This window comes from Sinohyriopsis cumingii, chromosome 18 (genome assembly GCF_028554795.1).
Source record: "Sinohyriopsis cumingii isolate HCF-2022 chromosome 18, ASM2855479v2, whole genome shotgun sequence".
Taxonomy (NCBI): domain Eukaryota; kingdom Metazoa; phylum Mollusca; class Bivalvia; order Unionida; family Unionidae; genus Sinohyriopsis; species Sinohyriopsis cumingii.
Window position 1 is genome coordinate 75,680,665 of NC_142978.1, and position 19,715 is coordinate 75,700,379.

At 37.1% G+C, this 19,715-nt stretch overlaps 1 protein-coding gene across 1 annotated transcript in view; it reads left to right on the forward strand.

Moving 5' to 3' along the window:
• Window positions 1–19,715, forward strand: part of LOC149777008 (nucleoredoxin-like) — an 89,959-nt gene that overhangs the window by 23,805 nt on the left and 46,439 nt on the right. Inside the window, exon 2 of the mRNA XM_089941757.1 lies at window positions 18,255–18,506. Coding sequence (XP_089797883.1) covers window positions 18,255–18,506 — 252 coding nt within the window. The remainder of the gene's footprint in view (window positions 1–18,254; window positions 18,507–19,715) is intronic.

The window sequence follows — 19,715 nt, forward strand, 5'->3', positions numbered from 1 at the left end:
TGAAATAACGGTGTCTAAAAAGATAAGATAAATACTCAGATTAAATAAGCGAAGCACAAACGAAACAGGCAAATGTCAAAACAAACAAACAGAACATAATTTGAATATATTTTTTCCCCAGTGGTGCAAAGAAAGTCTCAAGTAACGTTGACTATAAAATATTTGTCAAATAGGTGACACGGTTCTGCGAATCTAAACATTTTTTCCTTTCATTATTATTAAACCATATTCCTCCGCACATGCGGATAAATTGTCTGTAGGTATTAATAAATTTGCATTCATTCATTCAGAGAGAGAGAAAGAGAGAGAATTTATAAAGACGACCGTATTGTCATCATAATAATCATTGCAAAAATAATCAGCAAACATAACCGGTCATTTCTTATAGTCTAAATGTATGTCAACTTGCGAATTTTCAGATAATTGTTTCTAGTAATTAAATAATTCATGTCTTACAGAACTGATACGTATTTAGAAAATACAAGAAGCACTTTTACCATTAAGCCTGATTTATGATAATATTAAACTAGAGTGGTGATACAGATATATTGGGTGAAAATTCATACAGAAGAATGCGTACACAAGTAGTTTCATCTTCGCTAGCCAAGGTACCGATAACCCTGTCTACGCTATTGGTTAGTTGGCATTACATACTAAGGGAGGCAACACATGAAATCCAATAGATGTCGCTAGGACAAAGTACCTATAGGTCCATAGAACACAATTAATTTTACTATATGTTCTTTATATTTGCTTCTCAGTACTGACCTCTCCACTGTGTGACAATACAAATCATATGTTAATCTAAAATACCTTCAAAGATGACTTCACGGTGAAGTTCTTGTCAAAGGTTGACCTGCTCTTTTTTGAGATGCTGGACTGTCAACTGAGCAGCACGTAAACAGAACACAGATTTCACTTCCGGATCATCACTAAGGCCTTATTACTCACTGTGCACTGTCGCCGAAATACACACGGATAACCACACCCTGAGCTCGTATTCTCAAGAATAAACAATTACCTTTAAATCCCTACCAAACATGCATAAATAAAACTCTTCTATCACCACCAAAATGAGAGAGGAAAAAATGTTCTAAAAATAGACTAGAACTAAATTCGTGGGTACTGAACTGCTTGAACTGGAAGTACTAATTGTGACCCGATTCCATATAGCTATTCGATCCATCAAGGTGTATATAGGGTTATCGGAACCTTGGCTAGCGAAGATGAAGTAGTTTTCGTGTACTCTCTCTCTCTCTCTCATATGCTAAATATTGCATTTTTGGCAGTATAGTATCCTTTACAAAACCGTAAATCATTTACGCATTTAAAATAAAGAAACAATAAACAACTTATAACAGAACGAACAGAACTGATCTTTATTGTCAACTCAGGTCTTATAGACGTAACAGATTATGTAAACATACAAATTATTAGTAGTGCTGGTATAGCGCAGTGGTTCCCAAACGTTTCCTGCCACCGCCCCCTTGATTATCCTCAGCCTCCCCCCCCCCATCTTATCCCGTAACAAGCACTATTCAGCATTAGCCCCCCCCCCCCCCCGGTAATCGTAACGACATGGGAAAGATTGAGAGATAATTGGATCACTATTTTGGCCACGCAAGACAAAATGAGATGAAACAGCAGTCGACACAACTATTCATAGTTAACATGGGAACATAACGTTTTCAAAATCAGTTGTATATGTTTATTTAATCTGATTTGTACGGTAGCAATCCTGTTATTTTAATAAATAAAAATCATTGGGCAAGACTGGAGGAGGGGCTCGTTCCACATAAAAGAATAAACATGTAATACCAAATGGGTGATAAGAAGTCGTGGGACCAGTGTTACATAACAGACTCAGCATTTAACGTGAAACGAGTGATAAAACGCAGTGAGATCAGTTTCACATACAAAAATCAACATCTATCATGAAATAGGTGATACAAAAAACTTTGGGACCAGTTGTACACACAATAATCAACATTTAACAGCAAAAACGAGATTTAAAAAGCCGTGAGACTAGTTACACATACAAGAATGAACATTTAACACCAGATGGGGGACAAAAGCTGCGGGACTAGTGGCATATATGAGACTCAACATTTAACACCAAATGCTTAACATAAATCTAAATAAAACAGTTAACTGATAATATGCATACACTGTAACCATTATGTTAATTATATGAAATGAATTGTGTCCATACATCGATGAACGCCAGTTAATTAGCAATGTATGTAAGCTTTTACCTGTTCCTAAGATTATTAGACAATCAAATCAGTTAATTATTACGAGGGCGACAATACGGTCGTTTTCTCTCTCTACTTTCGAAGGATTGCAAATTACACTGGACAACAAATTTTTACAAAAGTCATGTTACTGAAATAAAATTAGTCAATTCTTATCAATTTTTATGTGCTGAACACGAATATGACAGTCAAATTGCAAAATTGGCTCTAGTTTTTTTGTAATCTGCAAGAAATTAATGTTTACATAACGAAATGCATTCCAATAGTAAAAGGTCAACTGTAATAGCCTACCTATAAAAAATCAAGTCATTGACTACATCTTAGATTTCTTCGCCTGTCTCTTGTACAGCTGTTCGGGAGCATCTCTGAGGAGTGTCCAGCAGTAGTCAGCCAGCATTGTAGTGGACCATTTTCCCTGGTATCTTTGTTCCATTGTTGCGATATCTTGATGAAAACGTTCGCCGTGTTCATCACTAATAATACCACAGTTGCTAGGAAAGAAATCCAAATGGGAATGAAGGAAGTGAATCTTTAGAGACATATTGCAGCCAAGTTTCTTATACTTCATCAACATGTCTTCTACTAGTTCCTTATAGTTTTCTGCCCAAACATTTCCGAGGAAGTTTGTAGAAACTAGGCGAAAAGCATTCCATGCTTGTTTCGCGTCACCTTCCAGCAAGTTGTTGAACCGGTCATCTTTGAAAAGCTCTCGAATCTGAGGACCCACAAAAACTCCCTCTTTAATCTTTGCTTCGCTGAGTCGAGGGAATTTTTCATGCAGGTATCGGAATGCTGGCAAAGTCCGGTCAATGGCTTTCACGAAGTTCTTCATCAAACCTAGTTTGATGTGAAGGGGTGGTAGCAAGATTTTCTGAGCCTCAACCAGAGCTGGGTGTTGGATATTCTTCTCTCCAATGGCTACATTCTGCCTGTGAGTCCATTCCTTCCTCATGTAGTGCATTTCCCTTGCTCGGCTATCCCACTCGCATAAGAAACACATGTATTTTGTATATCCTTGCTGCAGTCCCATTAAAAGGGCAACTACCTTCAAATCACCACAGAGGTGCCAGCTGTACTTGTTATACTCAATGGAATTCAGTAGCTGCCTTAAGTTATCGTATGTCTCTTTCATGTGGACAGCATACGCTACTGGAATAGATGGAAGAATGTTTCCATTGTGCAAAAGCACAGCCTTGAGACTCAGTTTCGAAGAGTCCACAAATAGTCTCCATTCTTGTGGGTCATGAGTGATTTTTAAAGCATTCATGAGGCCCTCAATATCGGAACAGAATATCAGATTACTTTCCTTTCTGAAGAAAGGCTCCAATTGCTGGTGGCGCTTTCGATATGCAGTAATTGTGACATCTTCTTCTAGAAGATTCCATTGTTGGAGTCTTGATCCTAGCAATTCTGCCTTGTTCTTTGATAAGTCCAAATCACGAATCAGGTCATTTAGTTCTTCCTGTGTTATTCTGTGTGGGGTTGATGATGCACCACAGTGAAAATCTGGATCACTGCATGCTGATGGACCAGGAGAAGAACAGGTCGACTCACCTTTGTCTTCGTCAGATGAATCAAGAGAATATTCTGCTGGAGGTTCTGGAATAGGAAGTCCCTCACCATGTGGAACTGGTCTCAATGCAGACGGAATGTTTGGGTAGACTATTCTCGACTTCTTTCGCTTTGTTATTCCGCCGGAAAGAGGAGGAACCAAGGAGAAGTAACAGTCATTTAGGTGGTTGCTTGGCTCTCTCCACACCATTGGGACTGCAAACGGCATTGATGACCTTTTGCAATTCAACCACTGTGAAAGCTGTGTTGTACATGTAGCACAGCATATATGCGGAGCCCAAGGCTTGTCTTGGTCACCAACCTTGCATCCGAAGTAAAGATGATATGCCTTCTTCACTTGAGAATTGATACTTTTCTTCTGGTTGGCAAATGTCACTTCCCCACAAATATAGCAAAAATTGTCCGCGGTATTAACACACTTTCGAGGCATTACTGTTCTTTATTGTACGTAAATGGATAAAATAATAAGATTTATGTAACAGTAGCTTGAACTGTCTCGCACAACGTCTAAAATATTTTAAATGCTGAACCTATCTGATTGGGCTTTATATAGTACACTGCTTATGTCAGCTTCAGCAGCCGCCTGGCATTAGTATAATAGGCCTACACATGTATAGTACACTGCTGACGTCAACTTACTTCAGCAGCCGCATGGCATTAGTATTGCATTGCATCAGAAAATGATGCAATCAGCTGTGGATGATGTGAGCATGATGGTATTATGCAATGTTACATCATTATTCCGGATGTTGCTGCAGTCCTACTGGAGAAATTTACACAGTGAAACATAGAAAATGAGGTATATGAATATCTTCAAAACGAGAGCCAATACAAATTTTTCACGGTTATATTCGTGTTCGGCACACCAAAATACTACAGATTAGGGCCTTTTCAAGTCAGTAATGATTTCACTGTTGACCAGTGTTATTAACAAACACAGACACTGTATGGTTGTGTCGGCAGGAATCTAGTTACAATTTGAATACTAATTAAGAAAAATGTTAAGATTCACAGAACCGTGTGGCTTATTTGACAAGTGCATGATAGGTATCATCACCTTTTTGATGCCATAGGGAGAAAAAAATAGAATATATTAAATCAGATGGAAGACTTGGTATATTATCTTTACCTACTCAGAGGGTTATGTGTTCACCAATATACTGAGATTTTAATTTGTTGAAAACAAATCATCCTCATGGCTAGCATGTAGCTAGCAGAATCCAGGGATAGTCCATTTAACATTCACCCCACCCCACCCCTCAAAAGAGATTCAAGATTTAATGCAATACACTGGCTATTTTTATGAGGTTGTGATGCCTTGAACCGAATTTACAATTAAGCTTACTTACAATGGAAACTCTTCGAAATAAATGTCTGTGTTTGATTATGTTGCCCTTGTCAGTTCGAGGGGCAGTCTTCATGCTGTTAATGGCGCTGTAGGGTCATCGGAGGCGGCGGCGGCGGCGGCCTTGAGTCACCTGTATAACTTTGTGTGGCGCGTGACAACATATCGGCTGCTTCATTTAACAGCTTTACAGCGTCAGTTATATAACTTTGTGTCACATGATGCGTCATGTTTAAATGTTTGCACTCTTAAGATGCAGTGGCGCCCTCTGTTATTATCATAAAGTCTATCATTAGCCTCGTGTTGCGTTCATGTGTCAATATTGTTTTCTCAGGGGTGTAGAAACACATTTTCTGTTATTGCTTTGTTTCATTTTACGTTCGTTCAACCAGCATGAGTTTTGTTTATTTCATTTAAACATTGTTTATTTTGTTTTGGCGTTTGCTTGGTTCATTTAGGTTTTGTTAATTTCTTTTGACAGTATCGTTTGTGCCTCATTTTTTGTTCTTGAGTATTGATCTTACTGTCTGAGCTTTAATATTTGTATTTTACAAGCATGCTTGTTTTGTTTCAGTTTTTCATTGTTTATTTTTAAGTTACTTATTTTGTTTACATTTTTTATTGTTGGTATTTTGGGCTGCGATGACTTTCGTATGTATGTATGTATGTTGTATGTATGTATTGAGTAAGGATTTTAATGTTGCGTCAGCACAATGCTGGCGTTATGGTGTGAACGCTCGTAGGAGAAAGGATGCTAAAGAAAACTGATTTTGTTTGGTTAGTTCATTGGGTTCAATGCGATACTTCGGCACATGATAGGCTATGTATGACGGTCAGTATATTTGGTGGATGGAAAAGCAGGTAGAACCCAGAGAAAATCCTTTGACCCTCGGGAAGCTGCTCTCAAGCTTTCTCACAAACCGACCTTGCTTGAGCCCGAGACTCAAATCCACGCGGACAGAGGTGAGAGGTAACTGATCGGTAAAGGCGAGCACCTTAGACCACTCGACTACCCGTTTCCTCCATAACTGATTTCAGATTGTTACCAGGGACTCACTCTCTTGGGTGATGATGACAGGAATACGAGGGTCTAAAATTATATTTTCTGTTTAGGAAAAATGTAATGAAAAGCTTTGATTTGCAATGGCGAGACAACACAGATGCACATATAACAATTTTTATTTTTACTGAGAAGGCCATGGATTCTTCGACTGCTTGTAATCGGCATAATTCAACTTCAAGAACCATTCAGTATATTCTGATGCAAATTTAGTATGAACAAAGTGTCATAAACTTGCATATTCCTTTTTAAGGGTCTCATCAGCTCCTTGTTGAATATAGTTATGCCCTTTACAAATCTTGTCTTTTGCTGTAAACTTAGAATGTTGCTTGTAGTCAGCATAACTCGGGTACAATTTAACATATTCCGATGCAATTCGGTTTCTTCTCTGTGAATGTAGCAAATGCAAACAACTTCACCTTTCAATGTCACTGTCAGAATACGTAATATCTGTGAAGCGCGTTGGTAACTAAAGTGCATCATTACAATAGGTCTTTAAAGACATATTTTCTTTTACATCTCGTCCCCCCCCAAAAAAAAAAACAACAGAAAAAGCAAAACATTGTAGAGTTGACATAGGTAATAGAACACCAGTCACAGTCGCAGTTACAGAACTCGGATGGCACTCCACTGTTTCGTATTTTGCGTTTTTAAAGGAAAAATAATTTGCCACGTTTTCCTCACTTGTTATACTGACTATTTAAAAAAAAGACCACGTGCAGTTTAGGAATTGTTAAAAGAACCTTTAATTCCTTTTATTTTGATTGATGGTGTAATTTGGGTTGTGTGGCCTTGCTTCAGATGTGCACTCATAAAAAACTGCTATCTCCGCTTTGTCATAAAAAAGACATGTTGATAACTATAACTATATATATATATATATATATATATATATATATATATATATATATATATATATCGAAATTCATTCATTGCACATTTCAGAAGGGTATTTGTCTAGCCTGGAAAACTTCTTTTTTCCCTAAAACTTCTAAAGATAGTGCACTTTAAACTAATTCATGCTGACTTTTCAAGTACATGGGAGCAACCATTGGGTTAGCAATGTGTATATATCATGTACAAGTACAATATCCAAAGAAATGTCAGCCTCAGTATATGAAAGTAACATGGAGGCATGCCAACCTTCTCTCCATTATGTATGTTACATACAAATGCAAACAACTTCACCTTATATTTGTTAATGTGACTGGGTAGGACATCATGCTACATGTCTGCAGCATGATGCTCCAGTGCTAGATATCACTATAAACTGCCACGCTGCAGACATCGTAGTGATATGACTGAAAAATTGTTAAAGCTACGTTAAAAATCCAAATCAACACACACACACACACACACACTTAAATCTGTCATTCTCTCAAAAGTACATATCTGTAGAGCGTCCCCTCACTGTACAAATGGTGTAGAAGAATGAAAACCAGTCTGGAAATGGGCGAAAAAGCATGAAATAGAGTATGTGCGAGTTTGGCTGGCCAGGATTGGTTGATAATGAAAGTATAGTTTTACTGAAAAGAACCTTTAGAGAGTTTAGCCTCGTTGTAACTGTAAATAAATAGAGGCAACGTTTTATTAATGGAACGTCAGTCCTTTATTGACTTGAGCTTGGAAAACTCATTACGGAAATAAGCACTTGACTCTTTGGTGCGGAATTAAAAAAATATTTGTTTCAAACCCATGTAAATCCAGAAAATGTCATGGATCAAATGATTTTCTCCACAGAGAAGCTGTCATCAATTATATGCTTATTCTGATAAATAAAGGTTTGATAATGAGCATTCAGAAATTTGATGTTATTTAAATCTTAATATCCTGATATTTGTATCATCATCGCTAGCCAAGTTTCCGATATGTTAACCTATCCACACCTTGGCGGATTGATCCGCTATTTCAGTACATCGGGTTTGTGAATTTCATTGGATGCGGTGGCACTGCATTCATCAAAATCATGTTTAGATTTGAATACTGTTCCTCCATGATCGAGAGCACACAACTGGAATGGGCTCATACTCATAAATAAAAGATGTTCCAATGTCGGTCTGTGCTTGCACAAATACACCCTTTCCGTCAAATACAAATGTGATGTCTTCTTTCTGGTAAGTAATCAGACTTTTGATGTTAAAAAATTATCATTCTGAAGTAAACTATTATTACACAGTTTTGGTTAGTTGGCGTTACATTCTAAAGGAGGCTACTCGTGAAATCCAATAGATATCGCTAGTGCAAAGTACCGAAATATCGGATCGAGCCGCTAATGTGTAGCTAGATTAACATATCAAAACCTTGGCAGGCGAAGATGTTTGCATGGATTTACTATAAGAGCTGAATTAATATCGTGATCATATGGTCGTAATGGCTCTCAATTGGAACATCCTTGGGCTTTTCCGTTAAGTCGAGAAAGAAGCCTCAAATGTAATTCGTTGCCATTGAGAACTACATTCTGAACAACTTTCCTTCACATGGGACAATATGGCGACGTAAGGAGACAAAATCACAGTCGGAACAACCTTTACTTTTTCATTCGCAATATATGTGGCGTAATCCGCCAGGGGCGCTCCCCTCCCCAAACATATCAAATTGATGTGTAATCCTGTAACTGCTTCTGAGGTTATTTCACGACCTGACGGAAATGGCCGAGCGATGTTCCGATCGAATAGCTCTGAGGAACCTGTCGAGATATTTATTTATCGCCTGCTAATTCACGTACAGAGCCTCAGTCGCAGCCACAAGCATCCATTGCAATCGAGAGAAATTTAACTCAATAGGATGACTACCAGAGCAACAGATGACGTTTGTTCTTAGGTGGCTAATTTATGATATTTACGGTACGACGAAAATATCGTTATTACAGGTGATATGGTGATGTGTGGTTAAGACTTGACCAGTGAAATCCAGTTGCAGTCAAAAAAGCTGTCGAAAATGTCAACCCTGCACGGGAAAATGGCTTTGAAAGTGAGAGATAAACTCCTAACCATATTGCACAAATGCAAATGATAATGTGAATCCCAAAGTTGCTGTTGTAATTAGTGTACCCATTTTACCTTATTTTCTCAATAAAATGTGATAAAATCCAAAGAAGTTATAAACTGGCTGAACCCCAGACCAACACGTAGTTCTCTGCCATTTTTTCTTCAGACATTATATCACATTACATACACCAGTAATGTCTAGATGAACCCCGGGAATCTTAAAAAGTTTTCTGATGATATAGTGTTTGCCTTCTCATCCCCATCATTAAATCGATTTTCGGGATAAGAGCTTATAGACTTTGACAACCATTTTATTTTTTTAGCTCTGGCCTCTCAGTCTTCTAAATTTGACAGCAATTTTTTTCTTTTAATACTGGATTCTTGGTTTTGAGACCCCCACCCCAACTCTGTTGGCTTAGGGATGTACAATAGGCCTGGTGAACTCCTGCATATTGTAAAAGGCAACTATGGTATTCGCACCCCAGACCCCACCCCCCACGTTTGTAGTTGTATCCACCCTATTGATTTTAAAAACGAAAAACATCAAGGTTATAAAAAAAATGCACAAAGCTTATCCATTTCATTCCTCAGTTTTAAATTTCTAATCTTTTTGTCATCTGGGAGTCCAAACATAGCCAACTTATTTGCATTTTAAAGAGTTATTTTTAGCTTTGTTTTGTATGTCTTTGGATACCTAACTTACTGGGCACTAGATAGCCAGTATTGTGCTGACGTGCTGTTAAACCCAATACATGCATAATTATTTACTTTTGGGGAAATGTGGCTCTTGCCTTTCATTTTCAGAATTCTGCAGAGAGTGATTATGTGTATTCCAAATTTAATCTAAAGTATGATGCACATGTTTAAAATGGTGTTGCATTAAATTTAAAAGTTGTATACAATTGTACTCAGAGTACATTGGTCCTTCACCAGAGCTGGGTACTAAGAAAAAATTTGTACTGTGTTATACCATGGTATTTCTGAACGTACTGCAGTACGTACCATGGTATACCGCAATTATATTAGGGACCAACAGTTCAGTCTTCTTGGGCCGGGGGACTGACCTTTTTGTTTTAATTTAATTTCCGTTGTCAATGCCTGCAAAATGGCTTGCTATGATTTCTAGCAAAATAACACCATATTATATCTACGATATTATTTGGGGGAAAAAATAGTTATCTTGAGATAAAATATTCGTCTCAAAAGAAAATCACAGCCCCCCCCCCATTAATTGGGTAATAATTTACAGTAGGTGAATTTGCAATGTGTATATTTATTGTTGTACAAGTCACAATCTAAAAGCTTTAACTAAAGTGGGATGACTAAGCTTACACTATAGCTGATACACGAAAGACAAGTTTCTGACATTAGAGAGCCTCTGGGTAAATATAGGAAGTGTTGATGCTGAAGCCTTAGTTTTCTAGCTTTACTATTGAAATAACAGATAAGGAAACTTTGAGTGGGATGCTCACACCCTGGCAAGATCTTTGTTGGAGAGGGTCAGTAAACATTAAACACTTTCATCAAATGAGAAAAGGTTTAGTGGTCTTGAGAAGTTACATAAAGTTCAAACGGAAAACAAGTGCACTCCTGAAAATTGTAGGATGATTCATAGACTTACAAAAGAATACATATATTTAAGACATTCACATATGCTAATAAATAATTTAAACATGACACTTCTTAAAGAAAAAAATTCAAAATTTGTTTGAAAGTTTGAAAGTTGGATTTGGTCTGAATATATTTCACAACATTCGATTTTGGCCACCTTGTTGGCATACATGACAACTGTCAAACATGTGATTAAACAATGATAAATATAATTATATTTTTAATATTCACCAAAAACTTGACAGAAACAACTGTTTTCTAAAAAAAGATAATTTTTAAAACTATTTTGTTATGAATAATGAAGACATGCAGTTTTTAATATCATTAAAGTCATAATAAGATTCCTCAGGACTTTACAAACTTTTCCTTGCTGAAGGAAACTACTGACATACTGGTACTGTAAAAAATACAACACTGTACTGATAATACGGCTCACCTCCATCTTTCACAATAACTCTGAGAGAGCCATACAAAGTGTACTAAGATATAGGCAAAGACGTGTATTACTGGAGTACATTACATTGTTATATATGGACAAATATAATTCAGGGGCCCAGAGTGGAAGAGTGGTCTAAAGCACTCTCTGTTATGGATCACTGCCATCTCACCTCTGTCTGCATAGGTTCGAGTCTCGGATTCAGCCAATGTGGGTATGTGAGAAAGCTTGCCAGTAGCTTCTCGTGGGTCGGTGGTTCTTTCTGGGGTTTTCCCGGGTACTTCCTTCACCATTAATACTGGCCGCCATGTATAGCCTATCGTGTGCTGAAAAATGGCGTTAAGCCCTGCAACAACAACAACAATAATAAATATAATTCAGGCATTATAATGGGATCTGTGAGCATATATGTGTTATATTGAAGTGCTTTTTACTGAGAGACCAATAATGGTAATATATTAAAGTCCTGCAGTGGCCATCATAGCTATTCCATTGACCTAACCTTGATTGCTAAAACCTGTCTTTCAGTATTTACTTGTATCTATTGGAGGCACTTAGCTTGTGATGGACTGGTATCACAGTTGTGCTGTTGACTTAACCTTATTTGTCTAGTCCTTCCTGCAGATGGGGACTAGTTAGGACTGTCTTATTGGATCCAAAATAGGAACCAGTTATTGTTCCAAATCATTTGATCAATGATGAAAGTAATGAAAGAACTTTTATGAATTTAAAATATGCTTATCCCCAGCGTGCAAAGTGCATAAAAAATTTCCAGGTTGCATACCATAATGCTTTTAAATGACACCACAGGCGCTTGGTTTCAAATAGTCATAACATTATTTTCCCATTTAATATTTTCATATGAATTGGTTTTCTGATTTAATATTATCAAATTGTATAAAAAAAGACAATGATGAGGTGTCACTATCTTTGTACCTATTGTATTATGCAGAAAATTCTCAAATATAAGAACGTTTCACTCATGTTTTTTTTCGGAATTAGTGCCATCTGTTTGCACTTTGATAACTTAATATATGTATTATACCATTTATTGGATTTTATTGGAACATACCACTGTGACCATGAAATTCCATATTAGAAAGAGATGAACAACTGAATGGTATGCCCTGGTTTGGAGCACAGCCACATCTATTGAGTACTAATTTTATGTTCATTGATTACTAATTTTTGCAGTGACTATCTCTTGTCAAGCACTATTCTTTATTCAACCTGAAAGAGTATACTAATGACAGGAAAATGTCCACCTAAATCATTGCTTAAGTAAGTTCTGTATCAACGATTGATTTTAGCACCAGTATCAGTCAATTAACTGATTGATCATTTAATCTCACCAGCCACAGCATCGGTATTCATTGGGGAAAATGAAACCGTGAAGCAGACCTACTTCTTAACAGGGGAAAATGAAACCGTGAAGCAGACATACTTCTTAACAGGAAAAATTGAAACTGTGAAGCAGACATACTTCTTAACAGGGGAAAATGAAACCGTGAAGTTCTTAACAGGGGAAATGAAACCGTGAAGCAGACATACTTCTTAACAGGAAAAATTGAAACTGTGAAGCAGACATACTTCTTAACAGGGGAAAATGAAACTGTGAAGCAGACTTACTTCTTAACAGGGGAAATGAAACCGTGAAGCAGACATACTTCTTAACAGGGGAAAATGAAACTGTGAAGCAGACATACTTCTTAACAGCATCAGTTTTAACCCTGGAACAGGAAACAGGGAATAGCTCAGTCCTCAAGGTGACCGCAGGATTTTGAGAAAACAACACCCACTACCACCACCAGAAATGAATTGCTAAAATTTGCGAACTAATCTGAAAATGTTTAAACTGTACAGATTCTGGTTTTCTTTCGATTAAAGTCCAGGAGTACTCATTAAGTTTATTTCCTATTAACACATTCCTTTACATCATTTGCAATGCTGAAATACTGATTTAAAAATGTCAAATTAATGGACAGAAGGTAATGTTTATAAATAAAAAGTATGCCATAAATACTGAGAAAATCAGCACTAATGTCACTTCCACTACAAATCTGCAAACTTTTTTTTTAAAAATCCACAAGTAGCTGAAAAATTTGGTCACCATGTCACCTAAATAAGGCACTTGAAGACTTTGAAATGCAGTAATACACATGGCTATACACTCATACAGACTGACCGAGTCATGTCATTACGTGTATTCATCTCATGATAAAGCCATGATTGATAATATCCACTCCACCCATCCAGTTTAGCAATGGAGAAGTATTATTTGTAGTTCTTCAAAAGGTAATGGGTAATATAATGGCAATTTTAAGTTGAAGTGACAGTTGTTGATAATTACTTTTATGGCAAAAACTGTGAATTAGGCACATAAACCCAACAGTTTTGGTTTTGGAGCTCTATATAATTTCCCTCACACTAATCTTTCATGGGACCAGTATATCAATAAACCTCATGCCAAGTCAAGCAATCTTGTTGCTACATGAAATCTTTATATATACATTTATGATTACAACAGTAATACAAGAACAATACTCAACTGTGTGGGGAACTGGCAGACAGGGATTTTCTGCAGGGAACATAATTCACTACAGTTTTATGATGAAAAGATTTCTTAAAGACAGTAAAAGAAACAGTTGTGTAATTATTTACCTTATTTAACTGGCCATATATCACAACATGCATACTCTCACTTTTTTTCATGTAGTTTTCTTTTGCAGCCTCATTTTTTTTTATACTTCCAAAGCAAATGCATACAGCATTTTGTCTGCCTGTTTTTATTTCCCTAAAGTTTTCAACTTGCCAACCACACAATCTCTTTCAGCCTATATATCCATCCACATGTCTCAGTTTCTTATTATCCATGTGCTCAGGCTAACAATACTTCTGTAATTTCTGCATGCTCTTGACCCTTTTTTTTTATATCTTTGAAATGCAGATCTCATTAATTTAAAAGGATATTGCTAATTTGCGTGTTTGCCGTGCCTGCTTATTTTATTTCTTCGTTATAAATGTTTTTCAGCATTTTTTATTATTGAGCAAACTAATTTGTTGTGTGGGACTTAATATGGTTTCAAGCATGCAACCTCCCTTGGAAATGCAGCTTTTCTTCCAGATGCATGAACTAGAAGAATTATAGTAATGTTAGAAAGGAATTAAAAGTCTGGAGGGCATTTGAGTGCTTTGGATGAGTAAAAAGTCTTGATAACTGGTTTGTGGACAACCATTTTAATTTACTTTACCATATTTTCACATTTCCGAAACCACTGATGGCGGACGGAGGAGAAGAAAACACTATATGTTGTGGTTATAATTTTCATTGGGGGAACCCATCTGCAAGGAGAAAGGGCATCCTTGGATCCCATGGATGGTGGAGGGAGTTCAGATGTCCCAAATGTCGATTGCAAATACATTTTTAAATATTTTTTTCCCAAACTTTATATTGCAGTCTTAGCAGGAAGATACATCATATACTGCATGTGGCAGATTTTGTATTATTTTTGGGGGGATTCGCAGTGGCAAGCCATTGCAGTTTCTCTAGTTTTTGCCTTTAATGTACCTTTGTTAAAGGCAACCTTACATACAATTTTGAATCTTTCCATTTGACAGGGCCCAACAAACCCAGAACTAATGGGCTACTATAAGCTTAGATCTGGGATGCCATATTCTGAAGTCAAGTACTGCCCAGTGGTCTGCCATATGATATGATGTGTTGTTTTTTGTTTCATCAAAACACCTTTAGAACAGTGCAAGGTGTCATTTGTATAAGCAGATGGGCCCACATGCGTTAGCAGATAGGGCCATATGCATTTTGGCACCCCTTCAAGTCCAATTTTGGTACCTAAATGCATTAAGGTACTTTACAATGGATAATAATTGTTTGTGACACATAAAGAAAGGATTGTCTTGAAGCAGACAGTTAACATATTCAAGTGCCTTCTTTGCATTCTTTTGGCTGCTAATTTTAGCTTTTTCATAATCTGATTTTAAAGTTTGTCAGACCTTGGAACAGTGCTTAATGGTGAGGGACCACTGAAGTTGCTGTAATCTAATTCATGGTCTAAGTACCCTGAACTGTCACAAATTTGTTGAATTTTCCATAAATTCATTTGACATGTGGCTTGTCTGAGTATCTGTCAGTCAGTCTGTTATTTCTTTTTGTACTGATTGTTGGTTTTGTTCTTTCTATGCTTCCTCTATTTTTGGTTTCTATTGCATAATATTTCCTTTTTTGTTCCAAGTTCATTCAGTATTAATTTCTCTAGCTGGTCTTCTGTCATCTGAGTATATGTCTAGCTGATTTTCTGTCATCTGAGTATATGTCTTGCTGAATTTCTGTCATCTGAGTATATGTCTTGCTGAATTTCTGTCATCTGAGTATATGTCTAGCTGATTTTCTGTCATCTGAGTATATGTCTTGCTTTCATGCTGTTTTTTAAAGCATGTAGACAGCTAGTACATGTATGTACTTTAATTACTGTACATACTGGGGGCCCCGAGTGGCCGAGTGGTCTAAAGTGCTCTTCATTACGGATCACTGCCATCTCACCTCTGTCTGCGGCGGTTCGAGTCTAAGATTCAGCCAATGTGGGCATGTGAGAAAGCTTGCCAGTAGCTTCTCGTGGGTTGGTGGTTCTTTCCGGTCTTTTCCGGGTTCTTCCTCCACCATTAATACTGGCCGCCATGTATAGCCTATCGTGTGCTGAAAAATGGCGTTAAACCCCACAACAACAACAACAACAACTGTACATACTTGCTTATAAGACGAGTCTAGCTGCAAATTGCATGGACCCAGATCTGATATAGCTTAATGTGCTGACAGATCTGGGTCTGTGCAGTTTGTTGGGAGTAATCAGTGGAACAAACAACATAAACCCAGATCTGCAGGCATATTATGCTATCGCAGATAAGGATCTTTGTTCTTTACAGTTTGACTCAACTTATACTTGAGTAGATACGGTGATGCATACTGCATCTATCTACAAATGCCTTTTCTTGAGAATTATAACTGAAACTGTTCAAGCAGCAGAGCAACATACTCATAATCCAAGATCAAGGATTTGATATCTGTTATGCCAGTCTGGGTCATCTGCCTCAATGTGTTTATAGGAAAGGCAGTTAGCTCCCATTTCCTTGGCATGATAACCAAGTAAAATGATTAAAGTGCCATTAAAAAACCAACAAAAGTTCTTTGTAATGGCAGACACAAAAGTGTAATGAATGTTGTTGTTGTTGTTGTAGGGTTTAACGTCATTTTTCAGCACACGATAGGCTATACATGGCGGCCAGTATTAATGGTGGAGGAAGAACCCAGGAAAACCCTGGAAAGAACCACCAACCCACGAGAAGGTACTGGCAAGCTTTCTCACATACCCACATTAGCCGAATCCGAGACTCGAACCCACGCAGACAGAGGTGAGATGGCAGTGATCCGTAACGGACGGCGCTTTAGACCACTCAGCCACTTGGGGCCCCTGTAATGAATGCACCACTAACATTGCAGACGAGTTTCATTTACATATTTTTCTTTTCAAACATTCAAAATTCATAACACTAGTAAAGATAAAGGAATTCTCCATAATCAGTTCCTAACTGGTTTTTAACTAACTGTCTAGTTGGTCCTTAATAAAATGGTGCTGATCTGACATCCATTATGGCTGCCACAACAGTAGCCTTGAAGACCTTGTTATTGCAACTCCTCCTAAACAGAAAGTCATATTTATGTGTAGTTTTCCAGTTGGTCTTAAATGAAAATGGTGCCAATCTGACATTTAGTGTGGTCACCACATAATGGGCATCATACACCCACATTAGCCAAATCCGAGACTCGAACCCACGCAGACAGCGGTGAGATGGCAGTGATCCGTAACAAAGAACGCTTTAGACCACTCGACCACTCAGGGCCCCTCTTGTTATCGCTACTCCTTCACAATGGATGGTCGTATCAACATGAGCTTTCGCTAAAAGACTTCTTATGATACCTAGCTGGTTCTTTATTGAAATGGTGCTGATCTGATGTCCAATATGGCCACTGCATCAGCCATATTGAAAATCTTGTTATTGTTATCATTGCTTCTCCTGAATGGATGCTTGAATGAGCATAGGTTTTCACTAAAAGACTAGTATGATGTCAAGTTGGTCCTAAATGAAAATGGTACCAATCTGTAATCCAATATAGCTGCTCAACAGTCATCTTGAAAATATTGTTATTGCTATTCCTCCTGCATGGAAAATCATATTGACGTTGGGATTTTACCATAGGACTTCTTACGATGCCTAGTTGGTCCGAATGAAAATAATACTGATCTGATGTCTACTATATCCACCACAGTGAAATTTTGTTATCACAGCTATTCTGAATGGACATTTTATGAAAGACGTCTAGTAGGTCCTAAATGATGCGGATCTGAGTCTAATATGGCTGCCACAGTGGCCAGCTTGAAAATCTTGCTATCACTACTTCTCTTGAATGAATGGTCATATCATCATTGGGTTTTCACTCAAAGATTGATTGTAATGTTTTGTTGATCCTAAATTAAAATTTGTGTTCAACTTACATCCAATAGGTCACTCTCTTGAAAGTCTTGTTTTAAATACTCTTAAATGGAAAGGCATTTTAATGTGGGAGTTTTCATTAGAAGAGCTCTTATGGTGTCTGCTTGGTAATAACTAATCCTCAATATGGCCACCATGGTGGCTGTATTGAAAATGTTGTTATCTCTACTTCCAAATGGATAGCAATATAAACACGGGGTTTTCACCAGTGTGCCTGCTGTGATACCTGGCTGATCCTAAATGAAAAAACTATATATATTATTGTAATGTCTTTTATTGGATACATGTAATTTTAATTTTCTACATATTTGAATGCATATGTTTATGGTTCAGACTTTGGTATGGTTGTGGCTATACCACCCATGACAACCTTCATGTGATACATTCTGTTGCCACTCATTAGCTGTTCTCTTCTTCATTGCAGGGAAAGTTGTGCAAGAAATTCAGAGTTCAAGGAATACCCAAACTCATGATCCTGGATGGTGAAACAGGAAAGACGATTACCAGTGAAGGATATTCATGCTTATGTGATGATGAAAATGGGTTAGCGTTTCCATGGAGACCAAAAAACTTTTCAGATGTCATAAAAGGAAAATTGCTCAAAGAGTCCAAAGAAGTAGATGCAACAGAGGAACTTAAAGGAAAAATAGTTGGTGTTTACTTTTCAGCTCACTGGGTAAGTTCTTGTACTGTTTGCATTAATATAAGATTTTGAAGAAGATGTGAAATATTGTAGGTAAAATTGTATCTGTAATCTTCAAAACAATTTTTACAAATAAATATATATGTGGATGTGTTGATTATTTCCCTGTATTAACATTTTGAGCATTTTTGTATGAATATTGGAAAAGACAATATCAACATGCTTAGACTACACTGCTTGGTCTGTCTGTATCTATAATCTTCAAAACACTGCAGTTTTATTTTCATGGTTTTGTCAGTTAATTTCAATATTCTTACAGTGTGGTCAGTAGAATCATAATGCTATTATGTAATTATAATTTTGTAAATTCAGACTAATTATAGTTGAAAATTAAGCATTCATGCAAGCTTTATACTTAAAAATGTATATACAGCCAGTTAAATTAAGTCTACATGTTTAAGTTTTGTTTTAAAAGTACTTGTCCCATGTTCACAAGACTTTTGAAACATAATTTTCAAGCTCCAAAACAACTGGCACATTGTTTATTTTGTGTATGTGTGTGTGGATTGTTTTTAAAGAGTCAGTTAACTTTTTTTTCTCCATGATTCTGGTTCCATTACAGTATCCTATCACGTTTCTAGTTTACTACCAGTATGAATGCACCACCCCAGTGGCCTAAGTGGTTAGAGTGTCCACAGGATGTGGGAGGTTGCAGGTTAGAACCCTGGCCAAGTCATACGAAAGACTTATAAAAATGGTACTAGCAGTTACCTCACTTGGCGCTATGCATTAAGAGGTTAGTGTTAAGACTTGTTAGCCTGGTGTCGGGATAATGTGACTAGGTGGGACATGATGCTACATGTCTGTGGCATGATGCCCAAGTGTTAGACATCACTATAAACTGCCACATTGCAGACATCTTATCGACAAATTGTTAAAGCTGCTTTAAAAATCACACACACACACACACTTATGAATAGAAATATAGGGACTGACCATTTAGCTTTCATGGGGAGGGGCCTGGATTCTCTATTAAACTTCAGAGTTTTTTAACCTCAAAATGAATCCAAATTTTTCAATGAATATAGTTGACATAATTAGTTCTTTGTTTCTTCTAAAATTCAAAGCAAGAATATTTTTTTCAAGCTGTCAAGAGGGTTGGATTTTTAAAAACAATCCCAGACCTCTCCACCCTACACAGTTAAATGGTTGGTCCCTTAGGTATTATAAAAGAAAATGAGC